Source organism: Chrysochloris asiatica, unplaced genomic scaffold (genome assembly GCF_000296735.1).
Source record: "Chrysochloris asiatica unplaced genomic scaffold, ChrAsi1.0 scaffold00013, whole genome shotgun sequence".
Lineage (NCBI taxonomy): Eukaryota > Metazoa > Chordata > Mammalia > Afrosoricida > Chrysochloridae > Chrysochloris > Chrysochloris asiatica.
In genome coordinates this window covers 11,679,168-11,700,323 of record NW_006408531.1, presented here as the reverse complement: position 1 = coordinate 11,700,323, position 21,156 = coordinate 11,679,168, and the positions used below count along the sequence as shown (strand labels likewise).

The following is a 21,156-nucleotide window of genomic DNA, read 5'->3' as shown; positions in this document are numbered from 1 at the left end:
GTAGAAGAATCGATGCCTTTGGGTTATGGTGTTAGAGAAGAATTTTGAAAGTGCCATGGAGTGCCAAAAAAACCCCCAATAGATCCGTTCTACAAGAAGTGCAGCCAGAGTGCTCCTTAGAGGCCAAGATGGCCAAACTTGGTCTCTCATACTTCGGACATATTGTCAGGAGGGACCAGTCGCTGGAGAAGGATATCATGTTTGGTAAGCTGGAGGGTCAGAGAAAAAGAGGAAGACCTCCAACGAGATGGACTGGCCAAGTGGCAGCATCGATAGACTCAAGTGTGGCCACAGAGGTTGGCCCAGGATCAGGCAGTGTTTCATTCTGCTGTGCATAAGGTCGCTATGGGTGGGTACTGACTCGATGGCACCTAACAACAACAACATATCAGATCAGGGCTAATCACATCCGATCACATGATTGGGACTGGATTGCATATTCAATTTCATCATAGAAGGGATAACCACTGTAACTGCTAAACTACTGAGAATCCTAGCCAAGCCAAGTTAACACAAAACCTTAACTATCACAGTGGTACAAAAGGTGAAGGCCACTGGCAGCTCACTGAAAGACTGGAGGTCAAGAGGTGCCTCAGGTGATCCACTTCCCAAAAAATCAGCCAAGAAAGCCTTTATGAAGCACAGTTTTACTTGGACACTCTGGAGTTACCATGAGTTGGGGTGGTCTTGATGGCATGCTTAACTGGATTACGTGTAGAGAAGTTGGGATGGATGGGTGGGTCAGTATGGTGTGTGTGGCAGGTTGTGGGGTTTCACAAGAATTTCACATTCAAATAAATACAGACTTTTCTCCTGTGTTTAAAAGTGTTGAAATTGTAACTGGAGCAGATGAAAATGGAAATAGCAAACTCTCTTTATTAGCAATATAAACACACACACACACACATACACACAAATCAAATGATGCAAAAAAATCTTTTTAATCTAAAAATTCCTTCCCCAGGGCTAATAGTCAAGCCCTGCCAATTTTTATCAGTTTGACTAATAACAGCTACCCAGCATTTTCTTCAGAGTAAGATAATATATAACAGATTGTGATAAACCCCTCTAAATTAGGACATGATACTGCAGGCAGTTAAAGGAAAAAGTAGCCACAATTTTTTCTTTGGTGTAACCAAAAGGATATCCAAAAGTTAGCAAATGCTGACATTTCAAGTGATAAGAAATTGCCAAATGGAAGTTTCAACTCTGTAAAAACAGTGGTAAAGGAAAAGCTCCACCCACAGTTCTGTAGTGCAAGTTTTCAAATTTCATTTTGAAAAATAATTTTATTCCATAAGCAGGAAACACATTCTAGCAGTGTATCACGTTCTCCACTTCCCCTCCCTGTCTCTTACTCCCTCCCCCGCATGTACACACCATCATTTCATTTCTCAAAGAAGGTCTCCACTGTTACTCTGTGAGGAGATTCCTTTGAAAATGACCTACATCTCTAAAAATCAGGCTAAAAGTTGCATGTCCGTGGCTGCACAGCAGCAGGTACCAGTTCCAGCGTTGCCATTACCACGTCTGTCATTTTTACAAAAAAGAAACAAAGCCTTTTTTCCCCAGAAAAAAGTACCTGAATCAGTTAGTCAGCCCTTCCCCAACTTCTCTGTGTTAACCATGACATGCCTCACCTCCAAAGCACATGTCTATAGACCCATGTGTTCTGTGCATGAACAGCCAGCAAATTTATCACCTTTCTTAGAAGCAAGTCTTACTTTTCAGATGGAACCCACCAATTTTCGTAAGCACAACACTTGGAAAGCAGCAATGACCAGAAGATGCTTTTACTCTAGCTTAACTTTGTTACCACTATTTCTGTACATGCTGCTTGTGTGTGTATTTTTTTAAATAAAAAACCTTTCAAAAAATACACACACATAACTAGCATTTAGCAAAAGGAAAACAAAATCTTCCCCAGGAAGCACTATTAGAAGTTAAGCTTCTACTTGCTTTTAAGCCACAGGGCAAGTGCCGAGTGAGTCTGAAACCACCCTCCTTTATTCTGCTGGGCCAGGAAGCCCAGGTTCACAGCACAAATGCTGATGAAGGGCTTCAGGTCTAGTGGTGACCGGTACCTAGCAGGGCTGCCCAAAGGGATCTACTGCTCATCTACAATGGGAAAGTCACATTCCTGGTTCTAACTCTTTCCGAGAAGAACCTCCACACTGTCCTAAGGAATCCCTGCCCTGGGCGCTAGCCCGACCGTCTGCTGGGCCAGCAGGTGCTTTTGCCCACAGGGAGGCGGCAGGCTCCTCACTGCGGAGCAGGTGGCCCTCATCCTTGTCGCTCCTGGTCACTCCATCCATCAAAGCTCCCCTCGCTGATCCCAGAGCCCGGCGAGCTCTGCTGTCCACGGGCTCCAGGGCCTCCCCTTCGCCCTCCGAGATGACAGTCATGGGGCTGCTCTGGATCCGGTTCCGTAAGCTGTACCTGCTACTGGCGGCAGAGGGCGGTGTGCGACTGCGCCCGTACCGGGGGCCGGAGAAGGACAGACTGCGGGGCATCAAGCCTTCGTTCTTGGCCCATTCCTCCTGGGCCCTTCTGTTCTTGCTGGGGGCGCAGCTTGACGGGCTCTCAGGGGTGTCTGCAGAGGGTTCGAACCTGGCTCTGTGGAATCGAGGGTCTGTGTTCTTGAGCATCTCGGCCGCCGACATGCGGGCGCTCGTGTCGGATCGGCTCCCTTTTTTCAGCAGCAGAGCTTTGAAGTTGTCACTGCTGGTAATGCTCTTGCGGACACTTCTCTGAATGGATCCCACTTGCTTCGGGGAGGCCAGGTTGGGGGCAGCACCGGTGGGGGTCACTGGAGGTGAGGGTGAATGGTTTCGGGCGTGATCGTCATCTGAATCTTTCCGGCCAAGAACTTTCCTTTTGGATCTGAGATTTAAAACAACCGTGGAGATAAAGGTTAATTCTCAATAGGTATTCACAGTCGCCTCCTGCATATTGAGGTGTGGTGCTTCAGGTTAATGCACTGGAGTGCAAGATTGGTTTGAAGCAGAATGCCGGCTGTTCAAACTCACTAGCCACTCCTTGGAAACCCTATACAACAGGGTCGCTATGAGTCGGAACTGACTTACAAAAACAACAACTTAAGAAGGAGCTCTGGTGGTGCTGTGGTTAAAGCACTCGACTGTCAACCAAAAAGTTGATGGTTTGAACACATCCGCTGCTGCTTCTGTACAGATTTACAGCCTTGGAACTGTAGGGGGCAGTTCTACACTGTCCTATAAGGTCACCAGGAGTCAGAACTGACCGGACAACAGTGAGTTTGGTGGTTTTTTTTGTTACTCAATTCAAGATTGCCTTTTTTTTTTTAAAAAAAAAAAAGCACATATACAAAAACAATAGTTCATTGTATTACTATCTAAGTCCATGGCCCAGTTATGATAATCATTAACTGATGTCATTAATGCATTGGTGTATCACCAACTCTTCTGGATTCTTTTGAAACAAATCCCAGCACATTAAATCAAAGGTTCTCATAAATGCCATTTTCCTCTCATAAGCTGATACTCTACTGAACTGTACCGAATGAATCACATGGTACAGCCACCTCCCCTTTCTACTCCTCTTCTTGTTTGTGCTAATACTGGAACAGACTGTTAAAGGAGAAGTCAGCTCCCTGAATGTACCGTCTACTAAGACATGCTCTTATCTCTCATTCTAGAACAACTCTACAGCTTCACATCCATTCTCATCCTGGAGCTTCACATAAACCAGTCTGCCTGAGCTCTTACAGGACCATATGCCCACTTCTAGAGAAAACAAGAATGAACCTTCTGTGCCAACTCCTATTTTATGACTGACTTCACAGAACCTTAACCACATCATGAAAATGTGAGGGGCCTTATCAGGGAAAGTAAAATGTTTCCTGTGGTTATTTCTTGTTCTCAGACTCGAAGAAAGGACCTCTCTAATCAATGTGCTTTGTACTGCTAGCGGAACAGACCCAGGTGGCCCCTTGTTGGTTTCTTCATTTCAATAGCTCAGCGAGCACATACCTAACTGCATGTGGACCTTGTTTTAAGGAACTAGATACAGTTCATTCCTGCAGTAAAATTTCAGAATATTTGGCAAGGATATTTGAGAGTATCAAGAGCTGAATCCAAACTCTGCCAACCTAGAGCAGGGTGACGCTGGCCAAGTTACTTGATGCACCTCCATTTCTCACTTGTAAAATGGGGATGACATACCAATGGGTATATCATGGGTCTAAGTCATAGAAACTTGGGTTAAATCCCACTGCTAAAGCTTTGCTATGGGATCTTGGATGAATTGAATGTTTGGATCCTATTTGCTTTCATCCTGGTGTGGTGCTGTGGGATAAAGCACTGGGCCAAAAGGTGGGTTTGAGCCATAGGGTCTCTATGAGTTGGAACCAACTAGATGGTTCTTAACAACAACCATGTGTTTTGTGGAATCAGGAATTAGTATGAGGCAAAGGTTTATCAATAAAGAAACATGTTGTACAATGATAAGCATAGGGTACGTGCTTGGTAAACATTTAAATGTTTGTTGTTGTTAAGTGCCGTCAAGTTGGTTCTGATTCATAGTGACCCTGTAATAGGGTTTCTCAGGCTGTAAAGTTTTGTGGAGGAGTCCTGATGTGGCACTGTAAAATAAACAATGAGCTGCTGACCAAAAGGTCAGCTGTTGAAACACCTCAGTTGCTACTCAGAAAACCTATACTGGTTCGCTACGAGTTGGCACCAACTTGACAGCACTTAACAACAAATCTTTGCAGGAGCAGAAAACCTCATCTGTCTCCCACAAAGTTGGCTAAAACTGCCAACCTTGTAGTTTGAAGTCCATGGCTTATCCTACAGCTACAGCGTTCCCCTGCATGTCATTTAGGGAAATCTAATTCTTAACTCCAGCCACCAGCCCAGGCATTAGTGCTGTTTTGATACAGCAAGGCCAAGGTGTGGCGAGGGGCATGTTGGCTGTCCCTGGCTCATTGCTCCCCGGGGCTTGTCTCCTTGTTTCCAGAACAAGAGGCGCCACTACGGCAGAGGGAAAATGGCCCAGTGCTGAGGCTGGAAGGTGGTCAGAACTGATGTGGCTCCAGCAATGGATGAGCCTGCCACTTGTTGAGACTGCAGAGCCTGGTCCATGATCTTTGGTTCAGTGTTTATGCTTTGAAGGTTACAAGAGAAGAGTAGCATGCTGCTATAAAGTAATGACCAAATGATCAAACCACAGCAATAAGCCAATCTCGGCATTTTAGTACAGGAAAGGACTGTCAGAATGGTCTAGTGTAATCCCTTCGAGTTTCCGAGGTTACTGAGGTCGAGGGTGGATTACCACAGTTTGTTAGGATTTGAACTAGAATTTAATGGAGTTTCTTTCCACTTAAACAACACACCTTACAACTGCTTTCTCCTCAAAAGCAGCTCTGTTCATCTTCTTCTTTTAGAGATTCCTTTTGTGGTATGATTCTTTTTTTTTTTTTTTACTGTTTTATTGTGAATTATGTGATAGTTTACATGGGAGAACATTAGCTTTACATTCACCCTATTGTATATCGTTGCATTGCTGTGGTTACAATCCCCTCCATGCATCATCAACCAACCAAAGGGTATATTCTGTAGGCCTGTCCCCCGGTCATCAGCACACAGCCCCTCTCCCTCTCTGTGTCTAAAGTCCTCAGCCACTCCATCTCTCCACATCATTGTCTCTGCCTCAATCTCTGGCGTCACTGTTTCTCTGGGTAGGGTCCCGCACTCTACTCTTCTCCCTTGATGGTCCCAGGGACCTCCGCTCCTGGACTGCAAAGTCAATCACTCCCCTCCTTTTGCTACAAAATATCTACCTTTACATTTCCAACCCTCACAATCAGTCCTGATAACAATTATTCACTACTGTATCACAAGAGACCTATCTGTATCTCATCAGACCCACCCAGACAGATTGAATACTACTCATTGGAGATTTTACCTTCCTCCATGCCCTTTTATTTGTTTTTTAAATGGTGATGGGGCACTGACAGACACAAAATAGGCCATAGGCATATTTAGTTAAAATGATGTCCTTTAGTTGTAGACTTAGCATAATTACAAAACCCCCCGTAAGTTTATAAGAGCACTGTTGCTTCTGTTCAAAGGGCAGCTAGCTGCCTTTGAGTACAAATATAAAAATTTTGTATACGTCTATTAAAAAACATAAAAGCCTATGATGGCTATAAAAAGTGCTGAATGAGTTAACACTGGCTTAAAAACGAACTACTTCAATAAACATAAAAACTTCACACCTCAACTGGTGTTCTACATTTTCCATCTGGCTGTAAATTTGAAGTGAATTAATTTGCATTATACAATTTGAAAGCTGTGTATCAATTTAGATGTTCTTTATTTAAAATTATGAGTTGAGGTGCTGAAGAACATGAAAAGAAAGCGCTAACAAGTCACAAGATTTTAAATGGGTTTTCATTATGTTGGCTAATAAAACCAGCCAGTGAAAACCCTATGGCTCACAATGGTCCAGTCCACCATCAATGATGGCAGGACTGGAAAGTTTTTCATCCTGTAGTGTTTAGGATCACTGTGAGTTGATAGCCAACTCCGTGGCAGTTAACAACATTATTATTAATACAAACATAGAAATGGTCATTTATCCATGCTTTCTGGCAGTCCACACCCACAGTCTATGGCCTTTATTTCAAAGGTTAAGTCATATTGTTGTTGTGGTTAAGTGCCATAGAGTCGCGGTTCTGACCCATAGCGACCCTGTATAGGGTTTCCAAGGAGCAGCTGGTGAGCTTGAACTGCCAACCTTGCAGTTCAAATGGCTTTGCAGTCTGACGTATTAACCCACAGTGCCACACCAGGACTCCAGGACTAATATATTGTTGTTGTTAAGTGCCACTGAGTCGGTTCCGACCCATAGCGACCCTGGACAGGGTTTCTGAGGAGCAGATGGTGAGTTTGAACCGCCAAACTTGCAGTTCAAACGGCTTTGCAGTCTGGCACATTAACCCACAGCGCCACATCAAGATTCCTGGACTAATCTAGATGGGCCAATTTCTCTACTTGCAGCAGATGTAGTCTCTAATAGGAAGGACCACGAATTTTTTGGTATCTTAAGAAGACAGTCAAACCAAAATATAGACGAGACCATTGGTATAATTTTAGGAGACGCATGTAGCAATTTGGCTCCACAAAAGTTGGTTTCTCACTGAAAGCAAGCATTTAGTATACAGAACAAGCAGGCAGCCCAGACCTCCTCTGTGGATTACTATTAGAAATAGATGTGCATATATACTTAGCAGTCCAGTGCATTCCATACTAAATGAAGGAGTCTGAGTCCTGGAGGAATTTTCTAACAGTTAAATTACAGTTGGTCTCATTTAATTCAGAAAGTACTTACTGAGTGCTTATTGTATGTGTTTAGCATGGTTAAAGTTGGAGATAACATCCAAGTAAACTAGAAAAGCCAGTAAAGTTGGTTTTCAAAGGATACATGCAGCATTTCTCATTTCCCTGTTTTGAAAAATTTTAATTTGATAACTAGCTACCTTTTTCTTTGTACTGCAATCCAAGAACCCAGTCAGGAAGCATTAAAGGGACAGCATTTAGCTTCTCCTGGAATATTATACTAATATTAGATCTGAGAGGTAAAAGACATCATTCTTGACAAACTCCTTCATTCATCCGCTCCCCATAACCCAAACGACAGGTTTATATGCTACATGAGAAGCTTCAGGTGAGACAACACAATGCTTTCATCTCATGCACAGCTCTTTTTACTTAGCTCCCAAGACATGGGAAAACTGCGCTGCTACAAGGTTATTCACACAGAGCATTTATTGTTTCTATAGGATTGCACTGTTTCAGGCAGGAAAAGAAACCTTGATTCAGAGCAATATGAGGTCTTGGCAATGTAAAGACATTCATAAAAGCTGTCTGAAAATACTGTGAGAAAGAAGGCTAGAAGAAAGCAAAAGGCATCATGATTTGAAGTACTTGCACCTACTTGATCTTAATAAATTTTTACAATGGCATTGTAGACGGCAGTTAGCTATTTACAACTAGGAAAATGACGCACCAAATGCAATTTTCATGCTAGATGGATTTCATGCTTAAAAGTAGCCTTATATAAAAAGGATAACAGGTCAGGCCGTTGTTTTGAAAATTTTACAGTGTATGTATATTTTGGGAGTACAGTAGCTACATAAGATAAGAACTGGAATTAAACCACTAGGTCTGCAGTTCGAGCCCACCAGCCACTCTGTGGGAGAAAGATGAGGCTTTCTGCTCCTGCAAAGATTTAAAGCCTCAGAAACCCCATAAAAGGGTCACTTCTGCTGCACAAGACCTTTTTAAAGTGAAGAGCAAAGATGTCAGCTTGAGGACTAAAGTGTGCCTGACCCAAGCCATGGTATTTTCAATAACCTCACATGGAAGCAAAAGCTAGATAGTGAATAAGGAAGACCGTAGAAGAATTGATGCATTTGAGTTATGGTGGTAGAGGAGAATATTGAAAGTGCCATGGGCTGCCAAAAGAACCAACAGATCTGTGTTGGAAGAGGTGCAGCCAGAATGCTCCTTGGAGCCCAAGATGGCCAAACTTTGTCTCTCATACTTTGGACATATTGTCAGGAGAGAGCAGTCGCTGGAGAAGGATATCATGTTTGGTAGGGTGGACGGTCAGAGAAAAAGAGGAAGACCCCCAAAGAGATGGATTTGTAAAGTGGCAGCATCGATGGGCTCAAGCATGGCAATGACTGTGAGGTTGGCCCAGGACTGGTCAGTGTTTCGTTCTGTTGTGTATAGGGTCGCTATGAGTTGGTACCAACTGGATGGCACCTAACAACATCAACAAATGAGTCGGAATGGTACTTAACAACAATGCTTATTTTGTAAATGCAACCATTTCTGAAGCCAGTAGATGGCACTAGTGTTCTATTATTGCTGTTAAGGTCCTTCGAATTGGTTCTGGATTTCTGAGGAGCGAGTGGTGGGTTTGAACCACCCACCTTGTTGTTCAAACTGATCTTGTGCTACACCAGAACTCCAGTGGTATATAAACAGCAACAACAACAACAAGCTCACTGGTGTCTAGTGGCTTCTGACTCCTTGTGACTCACAGAGAGTACAACTGCTCTAGAGGATTTCTGAAGCTCTGGATCTTTATGCAAGCAGACTGCCTCATCTTTCGCTTTAGGATTGGCTGAGCTGGCAGCAGCCCAACACTTTATGCTTACCCCACTGCCACCAAGGCTCTTTGAGGCAGCCAAAGAAACTGCAAAATAAAATCCAGATTTTTTCTGTAAAGTTAAGAGAATAATGTAGTGCTGTAGCACCGGACCAGATTGCTAACCAGAAGTCATTGGTTCAAATCCACCAGCTGCTCCTTGGGGATCCTACACAGCGTCGCTCTGAGTGAAGAGGAGTGCTAGTCTGTGCATTCTAAATTCATAGAGCATGACAAACCTCACTCTGAAGTGGACTCTTTTCTGCTCTCATCCAGCTTGTAGAAACACCATCAAATGACAGACACTTTATTTCTTGCCTGCAGGAGTGAAGGTGTCATGTGAGCCTCTGCCCTCCCCTCCCCAAATCATCATAAAAATCAGTGTGGCAAAGTAAAAACAGAAAATACAGAGAAGAAATGAAATATAGAAAATACATGAAAAAAAAAAATCATCAGCAAAGCTAATGAATCACAAATGTGTGGCAGATGAAACCTCGGGATGGGGAATCAATGAACCAGCATCTGGGAAAGGTTCACATCAGAGGAAGAGTTTGGGGTACCTGTGAATAGCTGCAAAGAGATCTTCTGTGGTTCTGGGTCTGCTGGGGGTCGTCACCTCATCACTCCCTTCTTCCCTGAGGACGTCCCAGGTCTCTGATGAAGATGCTGCTGTTTCTGTCTCCAGCACTCCAGCTAGACAGAGAAGCGAACATGAAAACATACTAGACCCACAAGGCCCTTGAGTGACAGCCCAATTCCCCACGTATACTTCCCTAGCATTCCCAGCAGTGAGAGCCCAGGACATGAAGGGAGTCTGTGCTTTGGTATTTTGCAAGGATTGACACTAGCGTGTGACCCAAACTCACAGTTTTTCGTTACTGTCTCCAACTACTGAATCACTTTTAAATTCTGTTGACCTTTCTCTGCTGCTCTTCAGAAGCAAGATTACAGATTGCTATTTAACATCTTGGTCGCCAGCAAAATTTATAGTCTCACAAACCCTACTAGAGGACATTCGGCATGCTCAGACCATCCCTCTGGGTTCTGCTATCCTGAAAGCCCATCCTTTAGCCTACTGCTTGGATTTTTTTCCCCCCTCAAAAAATTCATAAAATGCAAAGTTGGAAACCTCACGTGTAAGGCAGCACAAGAAGCCCACATACACGGTCTTAAATGTGATTCTAATCGGATCTACTTTGGCTGCATGTGTGAACATTCAACAGCTGTAGATGTCTCAGCTGTGTATGGCCAGAGAAGAATGAGAGCACAAAACCCAGACTTACCTCCTCCACTGTCCTGAAACAGGCACTGCTCCCCACTGCCCACGCTATCCGCACTGTTCTCACTGCTGCTGCCTTCATCGGAGGTGCAGGGCTCTTCCTGCTTGGGGGCTGGCGAGACATCAGGCTGTACCATGGGGGCATTGGCTTCCACTCTGCCAAGGGATGTGGATCCTGCAGCTCCTCCCTCAAGAATCGAGCTGCTGGAGTCCGGCTCATCAGAACTGGTTCTGGTTGCAAAACTCACTTGTGCCCCTTTGCTGTGCACAGAGTCCGCCTCTCTCCTGGTGAGGTTGGGCGCGTCTCGGAAGACTTCACTCACGTTCTCTGTGTGCTCCGCTGTGAAATCTCTCTGAGGAGGTGGTACCAAAAGGAACAGTTTGGGCTTCTTTGAAATAGGAGGCGGCTTTCTGCTGGGTGAGGAGCCAGGTGGCTCCGTTGGCGAGCCCGGCTGCTCCTGGACCGGTGCAGTCCTGAAGCCGGCCTGCGCCTTTGCACTGTGCGCAGCGGCCGGGGCTGCAGCCTCAGCATCCGTCCGTGGAAATGAAGCTCCAGAGGCCTGGGCCGGCTGCGCTCCATCTCTGCGGCTCTGAAGGCCGACACGCTCAGCTGCACTGTCATGGTGACCCTGACTGGCACTCTTGGCAGGAGCTGGAAGCCAGCCTTTGGCGGAGGCATTCTGGCTTTTAGTCTCCATTTCATTTATGCTATTTCTGGATTTCAGGAAAGCAGATGGCTTTAAATGATACTGGGGAACAACCGGAGTTGATTTTTCCTGAGATATTCTTTCAGACAACAGTGCTCCCTCCGTTCCTGAGTTCTTCTTCACCGGCCTCAACTGTACCATCTGTAATGCTTCGGTGGTTATGAGGGGCATAGTGAGTCTGGAGTTCTCCTCCTTGTGACAAGGCTGCTTTAAAGCATCACAGGAGGAACCTGGGGGCTTAGCTTGTTTGTAAAAAGGCCTGGTGTCTTTCAATAATTTGGGGTCAAGAGGTGGAGCAGGCGGTGGACCTGAAGAAGGTAAGAAAGGTGGAGGAGAGGGTAAAGAAGGGGATGGGTCTGGAAGAATGGGGCTAAGTGATGTGGGGGGAGGAGGAAGGCATCCCTCCACCGGGAAACAGAAAGGAGTTAGAACTTCTAACGGTGGAGGGGGGAAGACGGGAGAGTGAGGCACAGGAGAGCCCCCAGAGGAGTCTGCGACAGGAGGAGGAGGCAGAGAAGACTTGTCAGTAGGATAGGGAGATGGCAGAGAAGGAGGGGGAGCCAGAGGAGACCCAGCTGATGAATCCAGTTTCTTTACAGTACCACTTCCTTCAGTAGACGTATTAGAAGAAAGAGAAGTTGAAGATGAGGAAATGGATATGGAGGATATCAGAGAGGACTTCCTCTCTGGCACCTTGGGCTTGGCCTTCCTCTTCCCATTTGCTGGTGACACAGACTTGAGAAACACAGGCACAGGGGTGAGGGCTGTGGGTGTATTCGACTGGCTGGAGTACCCACTGGATGGAGAAGTGACTCTGTGGGACTTCTCTGGGGATGTGAGCTTTGGTTTGACTGAATTACTCGGCACTTGAGGCATCACAGCCCTGGAACCATCTTGAACCTGACGAACCGGACCGTTTCCAGCTGCCACGCCACTGCTGCTGGAACACGCCACTCCTGGGTTCCCCAGGTCTTCTGGCACCCCCGTGTAGTCAATATAGTAGCCCCATGGGTCTGTGTACTCCGACTTGAGGCTGCTTGTGTCACTCTGTGATGGTGTGACCCCACACAGGGAGTACACGTTCGGGGTGGTGGCGGAGGTCATGCTGCTGGTACTGACTGTGCTCTGGCTGCGGGAGCGGGGCAGCCAGGGCTCTTCGAAGTCACTGCAGGGGCTCTGGGAGGGCGAGCTGCCGTCCTTGCACTGGAGGTTCAGCTGTAGAGAGTGCTGGAGCGTGGCGATCAGACTTTCGTTCAGCACCTGCCCATTAGGCTGGGTGCCCTTCTTAGGGATCCTGCGGAGAGAGTCAGTCCGAGAGGGAGGCAGCGGAGGCTTCTTTGCTTTCTTCAAAGAGATGCTTCGCGAAAAGGATTTATCCTGGTAATCTGGCTGGTCCCCTTGGCTTTTCTGAACCTTTCTATCAAAAACATTGATCACGCTGTGTCTGGGGTTCCCAAAGCCATCACTGCTATTGCACAGATTCCCGGATCCGTGTCCGGAGCCTGTACGTGCAGGGGTGTAGTAGCCATTGTGGTCCACTGAGCACAGGGACCTGGTGTCCTCTCTGTGTGACGTTTGGTCCAAGCTGCAGCTGCTCAGGTTATTGACAGGCATGGAGTAACCAGGCATTGCACATTGTGCCTTCTGTGGGGATGCTCTCCCACTGCCTGAGGCCTGATAGTCCCAGGGCTCGAGGCAACCATGCACTCTGCCTCCGGAATAGCTAGACTCACTCTTGCTGTCCACATCTTGGGGATGGCTTGGGAAGTTCAGGCTATTTCTACAATGGTAAGCCCCAGTTTGGGACCCATTCTCCCTATTTGCTGGAGTATTTAGAGAGACTGTTGAGTTGCAGAGGGATGACAGTGTAGTGGCATCAGGGGAACTGGTATCTAAGGCAGTCTGTGAAACAATGGTGGAGTGATTCTTATCCCATTGGCCACTGGAAGACTGAAGACCTTCTTTTACAACATGCCTGGAGAGGCGGTGGTCGCTGGGTCTTACCTTCCCATATGAGGAGGAGCTGGTGATTTTACCATCCAGCGGCCCTAAACTCTGAGCAGTGTGAATAATGATTACCTCTGAAGAGGAAGAGAGTGTGGCATTTGGGATGACGCTCGTGGAGTAGGTTGCATGAGGAGAAACCACACACGCTGGGCTGCTTCCGTTTTCAGCCTCAAAGTGCCTAAGCTCCTGGGATTTGGGTCTCAGAAGTGTTCCAGTCCTTGAGGCACCTCCCATGTGGTAGGAGAATGTGCTGTCTGTGTCTTCTGCAAGGCCCAGCACACTCAGCCTTGGCTCAAGGGGCTGCATTCTGGCCCCTGCTCCAGAGCGTGGAAGACTGTGGAAACCATCGTTGTTGAGGCGAGAAGGGAACACAATGCCTGCAGAGTCGCTCAGCACAGACATATTCCCAGAGGAGCCTGAGAGGTGGCTCATCTGGGCTGCAATGCCATGCCCCTTTTGTGCCCTGATTCTTCTCATGGAAGGTGGGACGACTCTCACTTCTTCAGTCTGGCAGCTGGAGTCTCTGGTTCCAGAGCGCTGCCCTACAGACCGAAGGCTGTCAAGCCTTCCTAGGGTAGAGTAGTGGTCCGGAGTATACATCGGGTGACCCTCAACATCTTCTTGGCCAGGGCCTGATGCTGGAGATAAAACAGAAGCAGGCATGTTATCATACTGTCATTCCCTTCTGACTCTGTTGCACTTAAAAAATATATACACATAAGTATGTATGTATGTATGTATGTATGTATGTATGTATGTATATGTATATATATCCCCCCACACATTTGACCTGGTTTCTTTTCTCCTGTAAGCTTCAAAATGGGTTTAAATAGCTCTTGACAGCTCCTAAAATAAAAACCTTTTTTAATGAATTTCATGTATTTCTCAATTGGTATTTCATATCCTCCTACAGATGGAATTCTCAGCTCCCTCCCATAGAGCTCATGGGTCCAGTGTGCCCTGCTGGAGGGCAGACTTCTCATAGAACGGTCTTTCTGCAAGACTTAGTTCAAGGTCGCCTTTCACCCATCAGGCCTTGCAAGGATCTGGCAGCTGAAACCATCTGCCAAATGCTGATGAAGGCGGATGGAGGTGGCAGTTGAATACTAGGGCTACAGAGATTCCTTTTAGGAGAGCTCCTGGCACAAAACAGTGCTAATTACATTATTATTTTTTTTAATGTAGAAAGGAACTCCTAAGAAAAAGAAAAAATGATTTACAAGCCCATCTGTGTTTCAAATATGTCATTATCCATCTTAAGCCATTATCATCTGTTTGTTGGTGACATTGACATTCAAAATCCAATCGCAATCTGTCGTGTTCTGGGAGAGGGACAGCAGCAAGCAGTACCTGCTCTTGTGAGGATGTCTTCAAATGATGGCTATTTGTTTCTTGGAACTTTACTGTCATACAGAGAGTGGTGCATTAAAAATTGTGGCGGGAAGAAGGGAAAATGGGGAGGGGGATAGATGAGAAAAGACATCACATGTGGGTTAATATTAAGAGTTCAGCTTGAAAAACACCACAAAGCCAAGAACTTATCCAAAGTGTACCAGGGGATGGAGGGAGATCAACTTATGCATAATAATTATTAGGACAAATTCCATCTTTAAAAGCAGTAGCAAAGCTATTGCTTACATTTAAAAAGGACCTGAACTGTCTCAGGCACAGACTTTGCTGAATGATGTTCTGTACCACTGGACAGCCCCACATAAATTAACCATTGTGTGGGGCATGCCCTGACTGGCTCTTAAGTCATTTGCTCTTTCAAATTGCAAAGGACTGCATGAAAACAGTGACAGAGTGTTTATATCACTGAATTATAACACTATCCTATAATAGTACACCCCATGAGGAAGGCTCCCCAGCAGATTTTGGAGAATCATTTTTTTATTATTGAGTCTTCACCAAAGAGGGTACATTTCCTCCCCCTATCATCTGCCAATACAACACACTGAACACACATACAAAACTCACACACGCACAAACCACACACATACACACACACAAAAGTCTATCCTTAGAAAGTGGGGAAATGGGCAAAAAGGGCATAAGCAAAAGAAAACTCCGCTTTGAGGAAAGAAGAATAAAAGGAGCAAGTGTTAGCCATTGGTATTTTAAAAGATGAGAGGTTGACTTGTATGGTTGGATTTGTTTGCACCCACCATTTGTTTGTCAGTTTGTCATACTGTGGTGGCGTGCATGTTGTTGTGAGGCTGGAAACTCTGCCACCGGTGTTTTAAATAGCAGCAGGGTACACCCATGCTGGGCAGGGTTCAGTTGAGCTTCCAAAGTAAGACAGACTAGGAAGACAGAGAGGCAGACTACTTCTGAATGTTTACTCATTGAACACCTTATGAATAGCAGAGGAACATTGTCAGATATAGTCCTGGAAGATTAGCCCCTCAGGTTGGAAGGCACTCAAAATATGGCTGGTGAAGAGCTGCCTCGCTAAAGAAGAGCTGACCAAGATAAAGCACATGAAGTAAAGTTTTCCAGACCTTCATTTACTGATGGGGAACAACTCAAAATGAGGAGAAACAGCTGTAAACATTCATTAATAATCAGAACCAGGAGCATATGAAGTATGACTCTAGGAAAATTGGAAGTTGTCAAAAACAAAAAAAAGAGCACATAAAGGTAGACATCCTAGGCCTTACTGAAATGGATAGATAGGTACTGGCCATTTTGATTCTGACAATCATATGATTTACTATGTCAGGAATGACAAATTCAAGAGGAATGGTGTAACATTCATCATCAAAAAGAACATTTTCAAGATCTATCTTGAAACGCAATGCTGTCTGCGATAATATCCATACACTTACAAGGGAAACCAGATAGTATAGTACTATTATTATTCAATTTGCACACTAACAACTAAAGCCAGTGATAATGAAATTGAAGAATTCTACCAACTTCATCAGTCTGAACTGATGATCAACACGCAGGCAAGATGCATTGATCATTACTGGTGATTGGAATGCAAAGGATGGAAACAAAGAAGTAGTTGGAAAATATGGCCTTGATGATTAATTGCTCTTAGGCAAGTTCAGGCTGAAGATGAAGAAAATGAAAATAAGTCCACAGGAGCCAAAGCAGGATTTTGAACATAGCCCACCTGACCTTTGAGACCATCTCAAGAACAGATTTGATACATTAGACACTAGTGAATGAAGACCCTAAAAGCTGTAGATGACAATAACAGTTCTATAAAAAAAGGTCATTAGGAAGACAGGAAAGAAAGAAAAGACCAAAATGGATGTCAGAAGACACTCTGAAACTTGCTCTCCAGCATGGACATGCTAAAGTGAATGAGACATGAAGAAGTAAAAGAGCTGAACAGAGAGTTTCAAAGAGCAGCATGAGAAGACAAAGTCAAGTATTATAATGAAATGTACAAAGACCTGGAGTTAGAAACAAAAGAACATACCCAGTATTTATCAAGCACAAAGAACTAGAGAAAAAAATTCAAACCTCAACTTGCAATATTGAAGGATTTAATGGGCAAAATATTGAATAATGTCAAAAGCATCAAAGGAAGATGAAAGCTATAAACAGAGTCACTGTACCAAAAAGAACAGTTCAATGTTCAATCATTTCAAGAGGTAGCACATGATCAAGAACTTGTGGTACTGAAGGAAGAAGTACAAACTGCACTGAAGGTACTAGCAAAAAAGAGGGATCCCAGAATTGACAAAATGCAAACTGAAATCTTTCAAGAAACTGATGCAACATTGGAGGTGCTCAGTCATCTATGCCAAAATTTGGAAGACAGTTACCTGGCCAACTAATTGGGAAAGATACATATTTGTGCCCATTTCAGAGAGATGACCCAATGATATGGGACTGAACCATATCATTAATATCACATGAACTAAAATTTTGTTGAGGATAATGCAGCAGTATATTGACAGATAACTGGCAGAAAATCAAGCCGAATTCAGAAGAAACTAGGGATATTATTGCTGATATCAGATGGATCTTGGCTGAAAGCAGAGAATACCCGAAAGATGTTACCCTGTGCTTTATTGACTATGCAAAGCCTTTCGATTTTGTGGATCATGACAAGTTATGGATAACATTGCAAAGAATGGGTATTCCAGAACACTAACTGTAGTTATGATGAACTTGTACATAGAACAAGAAGCAGTCGTTTGAACAAGGGGATACGAAATGGTTTGAAATCAGGAAAAGTTTGAAATGGTTTGAAATCAGGTGCACCACTTGAATGTCAAACATTTAAGATACCTTATTTCATACGACAATGGGTTTTATTTCCTTTTCGTTTTCAACACTGAAGTGGTTTCTGTATGTGATTGGTTGTAGTTTTTACTGTCTCTGGATGTGATAAACAAAGTCATGATACGTTCAGGTGACAGATTTGAATGTGAAACCATTTTTCACCACCTACAGCCAAGTATGAGGAACCCAGGTGGTACAATGGTGAAGTGCTCAGCTGTTAACTGACAGTTACTGGTTCAACTGCGCCATGATAGAAAATAGCGGGTGATCTGATCCAGTAAAGAGTACAGCCTAGAGCACCCTATGAGGCAGCTCTACTCTGTTCTCTGGGACACTGAGAGTCAGAATTAACTCACTGGCACACAACAAAAACACAGCCAAATATAACTTTCTTATACTTGCAAAATATTATTTTTCAAAATACCTTAAAAAATACATGAAAAAAACCTCACATATCATTTGCCATAGGTACTATCAAAATTCTATTTCTAGAATAGATCCACCAATATTTTCATAATACAAAAAGTTTCACAATATTACAGGAATTAGATGAGTCCTATGTGGATTGTAGTTAAAGAACAAAATGGAAAGCAAACTATAGACACATGTAGACCACTTTGGTGCTACTAAAAACATGGATGGACTTTGTCTAATTTTCAAATATAATAAACAAACAATTATATAACAGTGTTTCCTTATTATATCATTCTATAAAAGATTTCCCATTTAAAAACACATGCAGTTAAGGAGACAGAAATCTACAAGATAATGTTAAAGTAGAGTATACAAGTTTTTAAAAAGTTTTGTCAGGTCCTCAGTAATACTGGTAGTGCGAACTATCAGAGATTACTCAGAACATCACTCAGGTGATTCTTTAAATGAGTCCTTTACTACTTGAGGAAGATGTAAAGCAGAGGTGGGGAATATCTGACCTGTGGACCATATGTTATTGTTGTTGTTGTTGTTAAGTACCATGGAGTCGGTTCCAACACACAGTGACCCTGTGCAGGGTTTCTGAGGCCGTAAATCTTTATGGGAGCAGAAAGCCTAATCTTTCTCCCATGGAACAGCTGGTAGTTTCGAACTGCCAACCTTGGGGTTATCAGCCCAATTTGTAACCACTACGCTACCAGGACCATATAAGGCCCTAGAAATCATTTGGTCTGGCCCTGCCAAGGCAATTGCCGTTCCAGCCATCACGTTGTTGTTGTTATGTGCCGGTGAGTTGGTACCAACCCATAGTAATCCTATGCACATAGAACAAAACACTGCCAGATCATGCACCAACCTCACAATTGTTGCTACACTTGGGCCCATTGCAGCTTCTACTGTGCCAATACATCTTGTTGCAGGTCTTCCTATTTTTTTTTGGCTGACCCTCCACTTTACCAAGCATGATATCCTTCTCCAGGGATTGGTCCCTTCTGATAATATTCTTGAAGTATGAGAGACCAAGTCTGGCCATCCTGGCTTCCAAGTAGCATACCCGCTGTACTTCTTCAACACAGATTTGTTCGCTCTTTTGGCCTTCCATGGTACTGTCAATATTCTCCTACAACATCACAACTCAAATGCATCACTTCTTCTGTGGTCTTCTTTATTCATTTGTCCAACTTTCACATGCATATGAGGCTACTGAAAATACCATCTTACTAGGGGTGAGTTAATTAAATGTTTGACCCAATATAGCAGGGCTAATTTTTAAGTTGATAATATTGTCTGGCCCTCAAATGACGTTATAAATTTTGGCAGGAAAAAGGTTCCCCACCCCTGATGTAAAGAAACAAATTCCAAGAGCATCTAAGTGATTGTACAGTGAAATAAACTTATATACCAACAAAACTGTCTTTTCCTGAGTCGAAAGAATTGTATATCATAGTAAGATATTCAAACACATTTGTCTAGTTTTGAGACAATATAATTTAATAGAAAGTTTGGAATTTTCGTCCCATTAATTTAAGTGGAAGGCAATAAATTATAAATAAAATGCATTAGATATATAGTGGTAGTAAACTGCAAGGCTCATACCTTGAGTTTTAAGTGACAGTCACTACTTAGGGATTTAAAAGTAAAAATGGTACATAACTGAGCACATTATAAACCTTTCATTAGTCAAAGTACCTCTGTTTTGTTGCATTTTTAAAAGTTAAAGGCTTTTGGCAATTTGGGGACTACCTAGTTTTTCCTAGGGAATGAAATTAGGCATTGTTCAATTAGGCAATTCTTTTTTTAATCTTTCGTTTGTTTCACTCAACCAAACTTTCATATGCTTTATACTTAGAAGACTAATTATGAATTAAATGTCTTGTTTTCATAATTTTTAGTTTAGTAATACAAGGCTTCTAATGCACACTTTCTGTAAGTACCAAAAATTGGGAGAAAGGGCAAGGTCAACTAGAAGGTCTGGAAGTCAATAGCACAAATACATGATTTGATGTCTTTGCTAAATGAAACTATATTTAAATGCTATTCTTCCTCATTCTACCCACCAATCCTCCAACTAACCTATTTATAAAACTAAAATCATTGTCTAGTTCCCTGTATTTTTAACAAGTTCTAATTTAAATACTACCACTTGTATGTCAGTTTGTCATACTGTTTTGGCTTGTGTGTTGCTGTGATCTGTAAGCTGTGCCAAAAGTATTTTAAATTCTAGCAGCAGAGCTTCCAGACTAAGACAGACTGAGAAAAGGGACAGACAGACTACTTCTAATTTTTTAGCCACTGAAAACCTATGAATAGCAGAGGAAAACTGTCAGATATAGTGCTGGAAGATGAGCAACTCAAGTTGGAAGCCACTCAAAATATGACTGGAAAGGACTGCCTTGGTCAACTCACAGTAGAGTTGACCAAGATAACGCAAATGGAGTAAAGTTTTGGGGACCTTCATTTGCTGATGGGACGTAACTCAAAATGAGGAGAAACAGCTGCATACATACATTAATAATTTGAACATGAAATGTATGATGTATGAATCTAGGAAAGTTAAAAGTTGACAAAAAATGAAATGGAATGCATAAACACCAATAAGCTAGGCACCTGAAATGGACTGGTATTGGTCATTTTGAATCTGACAACCATATGGTTTACTAAGCCAGAAACAACAAATTGAAGAGGAATGGCATTGCATTTACTGTCAAAAAGAAAATGTTAAGATCTATCTTGAAGGCAAGTTAATACCACTATTATTTAAATTTAAGTACCAGTAACCACTAAAATCAGTGATTTCAAAACTGAATAATTCTACCAAAATCTTCAGTTTGAAATTGATCAAACATGCAATCAAGATGCATTGATAATTACTGGTGATTGAAATGTGAAGGTTGGAAACAAAGAGGAAGGATCAGTAGTTAGAAACTGTAAATTTGGTGATAGAAATGATACTGCAGTTAGCATGATAGAATTTTCCAAAACCAACCATCTCACAAGAAAAAATACACAGTACTCAAACTGACTGCATCTGTTGGAAAAGATGAGTGAAAAAAGGTCAGTATCATAAGCTGTAACAAGGTCAGGGGCAGACTATGAGAAAGACCACTAAGGGACCATAGGCAAGTTCAGGCTGAAGCTGAAGAAATTTAAAATAAGTTCATAAGAGGCAAAACATGATCTTGACTATACCACACCTGTATCTAGAAACCATCTAAAAAACAGATTTGATGCAATAGACACTAACGACTGAAGACCCGAAGAGTTGTGGGCTGACATCAAGAACAT

General features: G+C 43.3%; 1 protein-coding gene across 1 annotated transcript in view; it reads right to left on the bottom strand.

Annotated features, from left to right (window-relative positions):
- Nucleotides 1-2,132: 2,132 nt before the first annotated feature.
- NHSL1 (NHS-like 1) overlaps nt 2,133-21,156 on the bottom strand; it is a 106,425-nt gene continuing 87,401 nt past the window's right edge. Inside the window, exons 6-9 of the mRNA XM_006834709.1 lie at nt 11,032-13,832; nt 10,485-10,938; nt 9,762-9,894; nt 2,133-2,883 (exon numbers count right to left, since the gene is read on the bottom strand). Coding sequence (XP_006834772.1) covers nt 2,133-2,883; nt 9,762-9,894; nt 10,485-10,938; nt 11,032-13,832 — 4,139 coding nt within the window. The remainder of the gene's footprint in view (nt 2,884-9,761; nt 9,895-10,484; nt 10,939-11,031; nt 13,833-21,156) is intronic.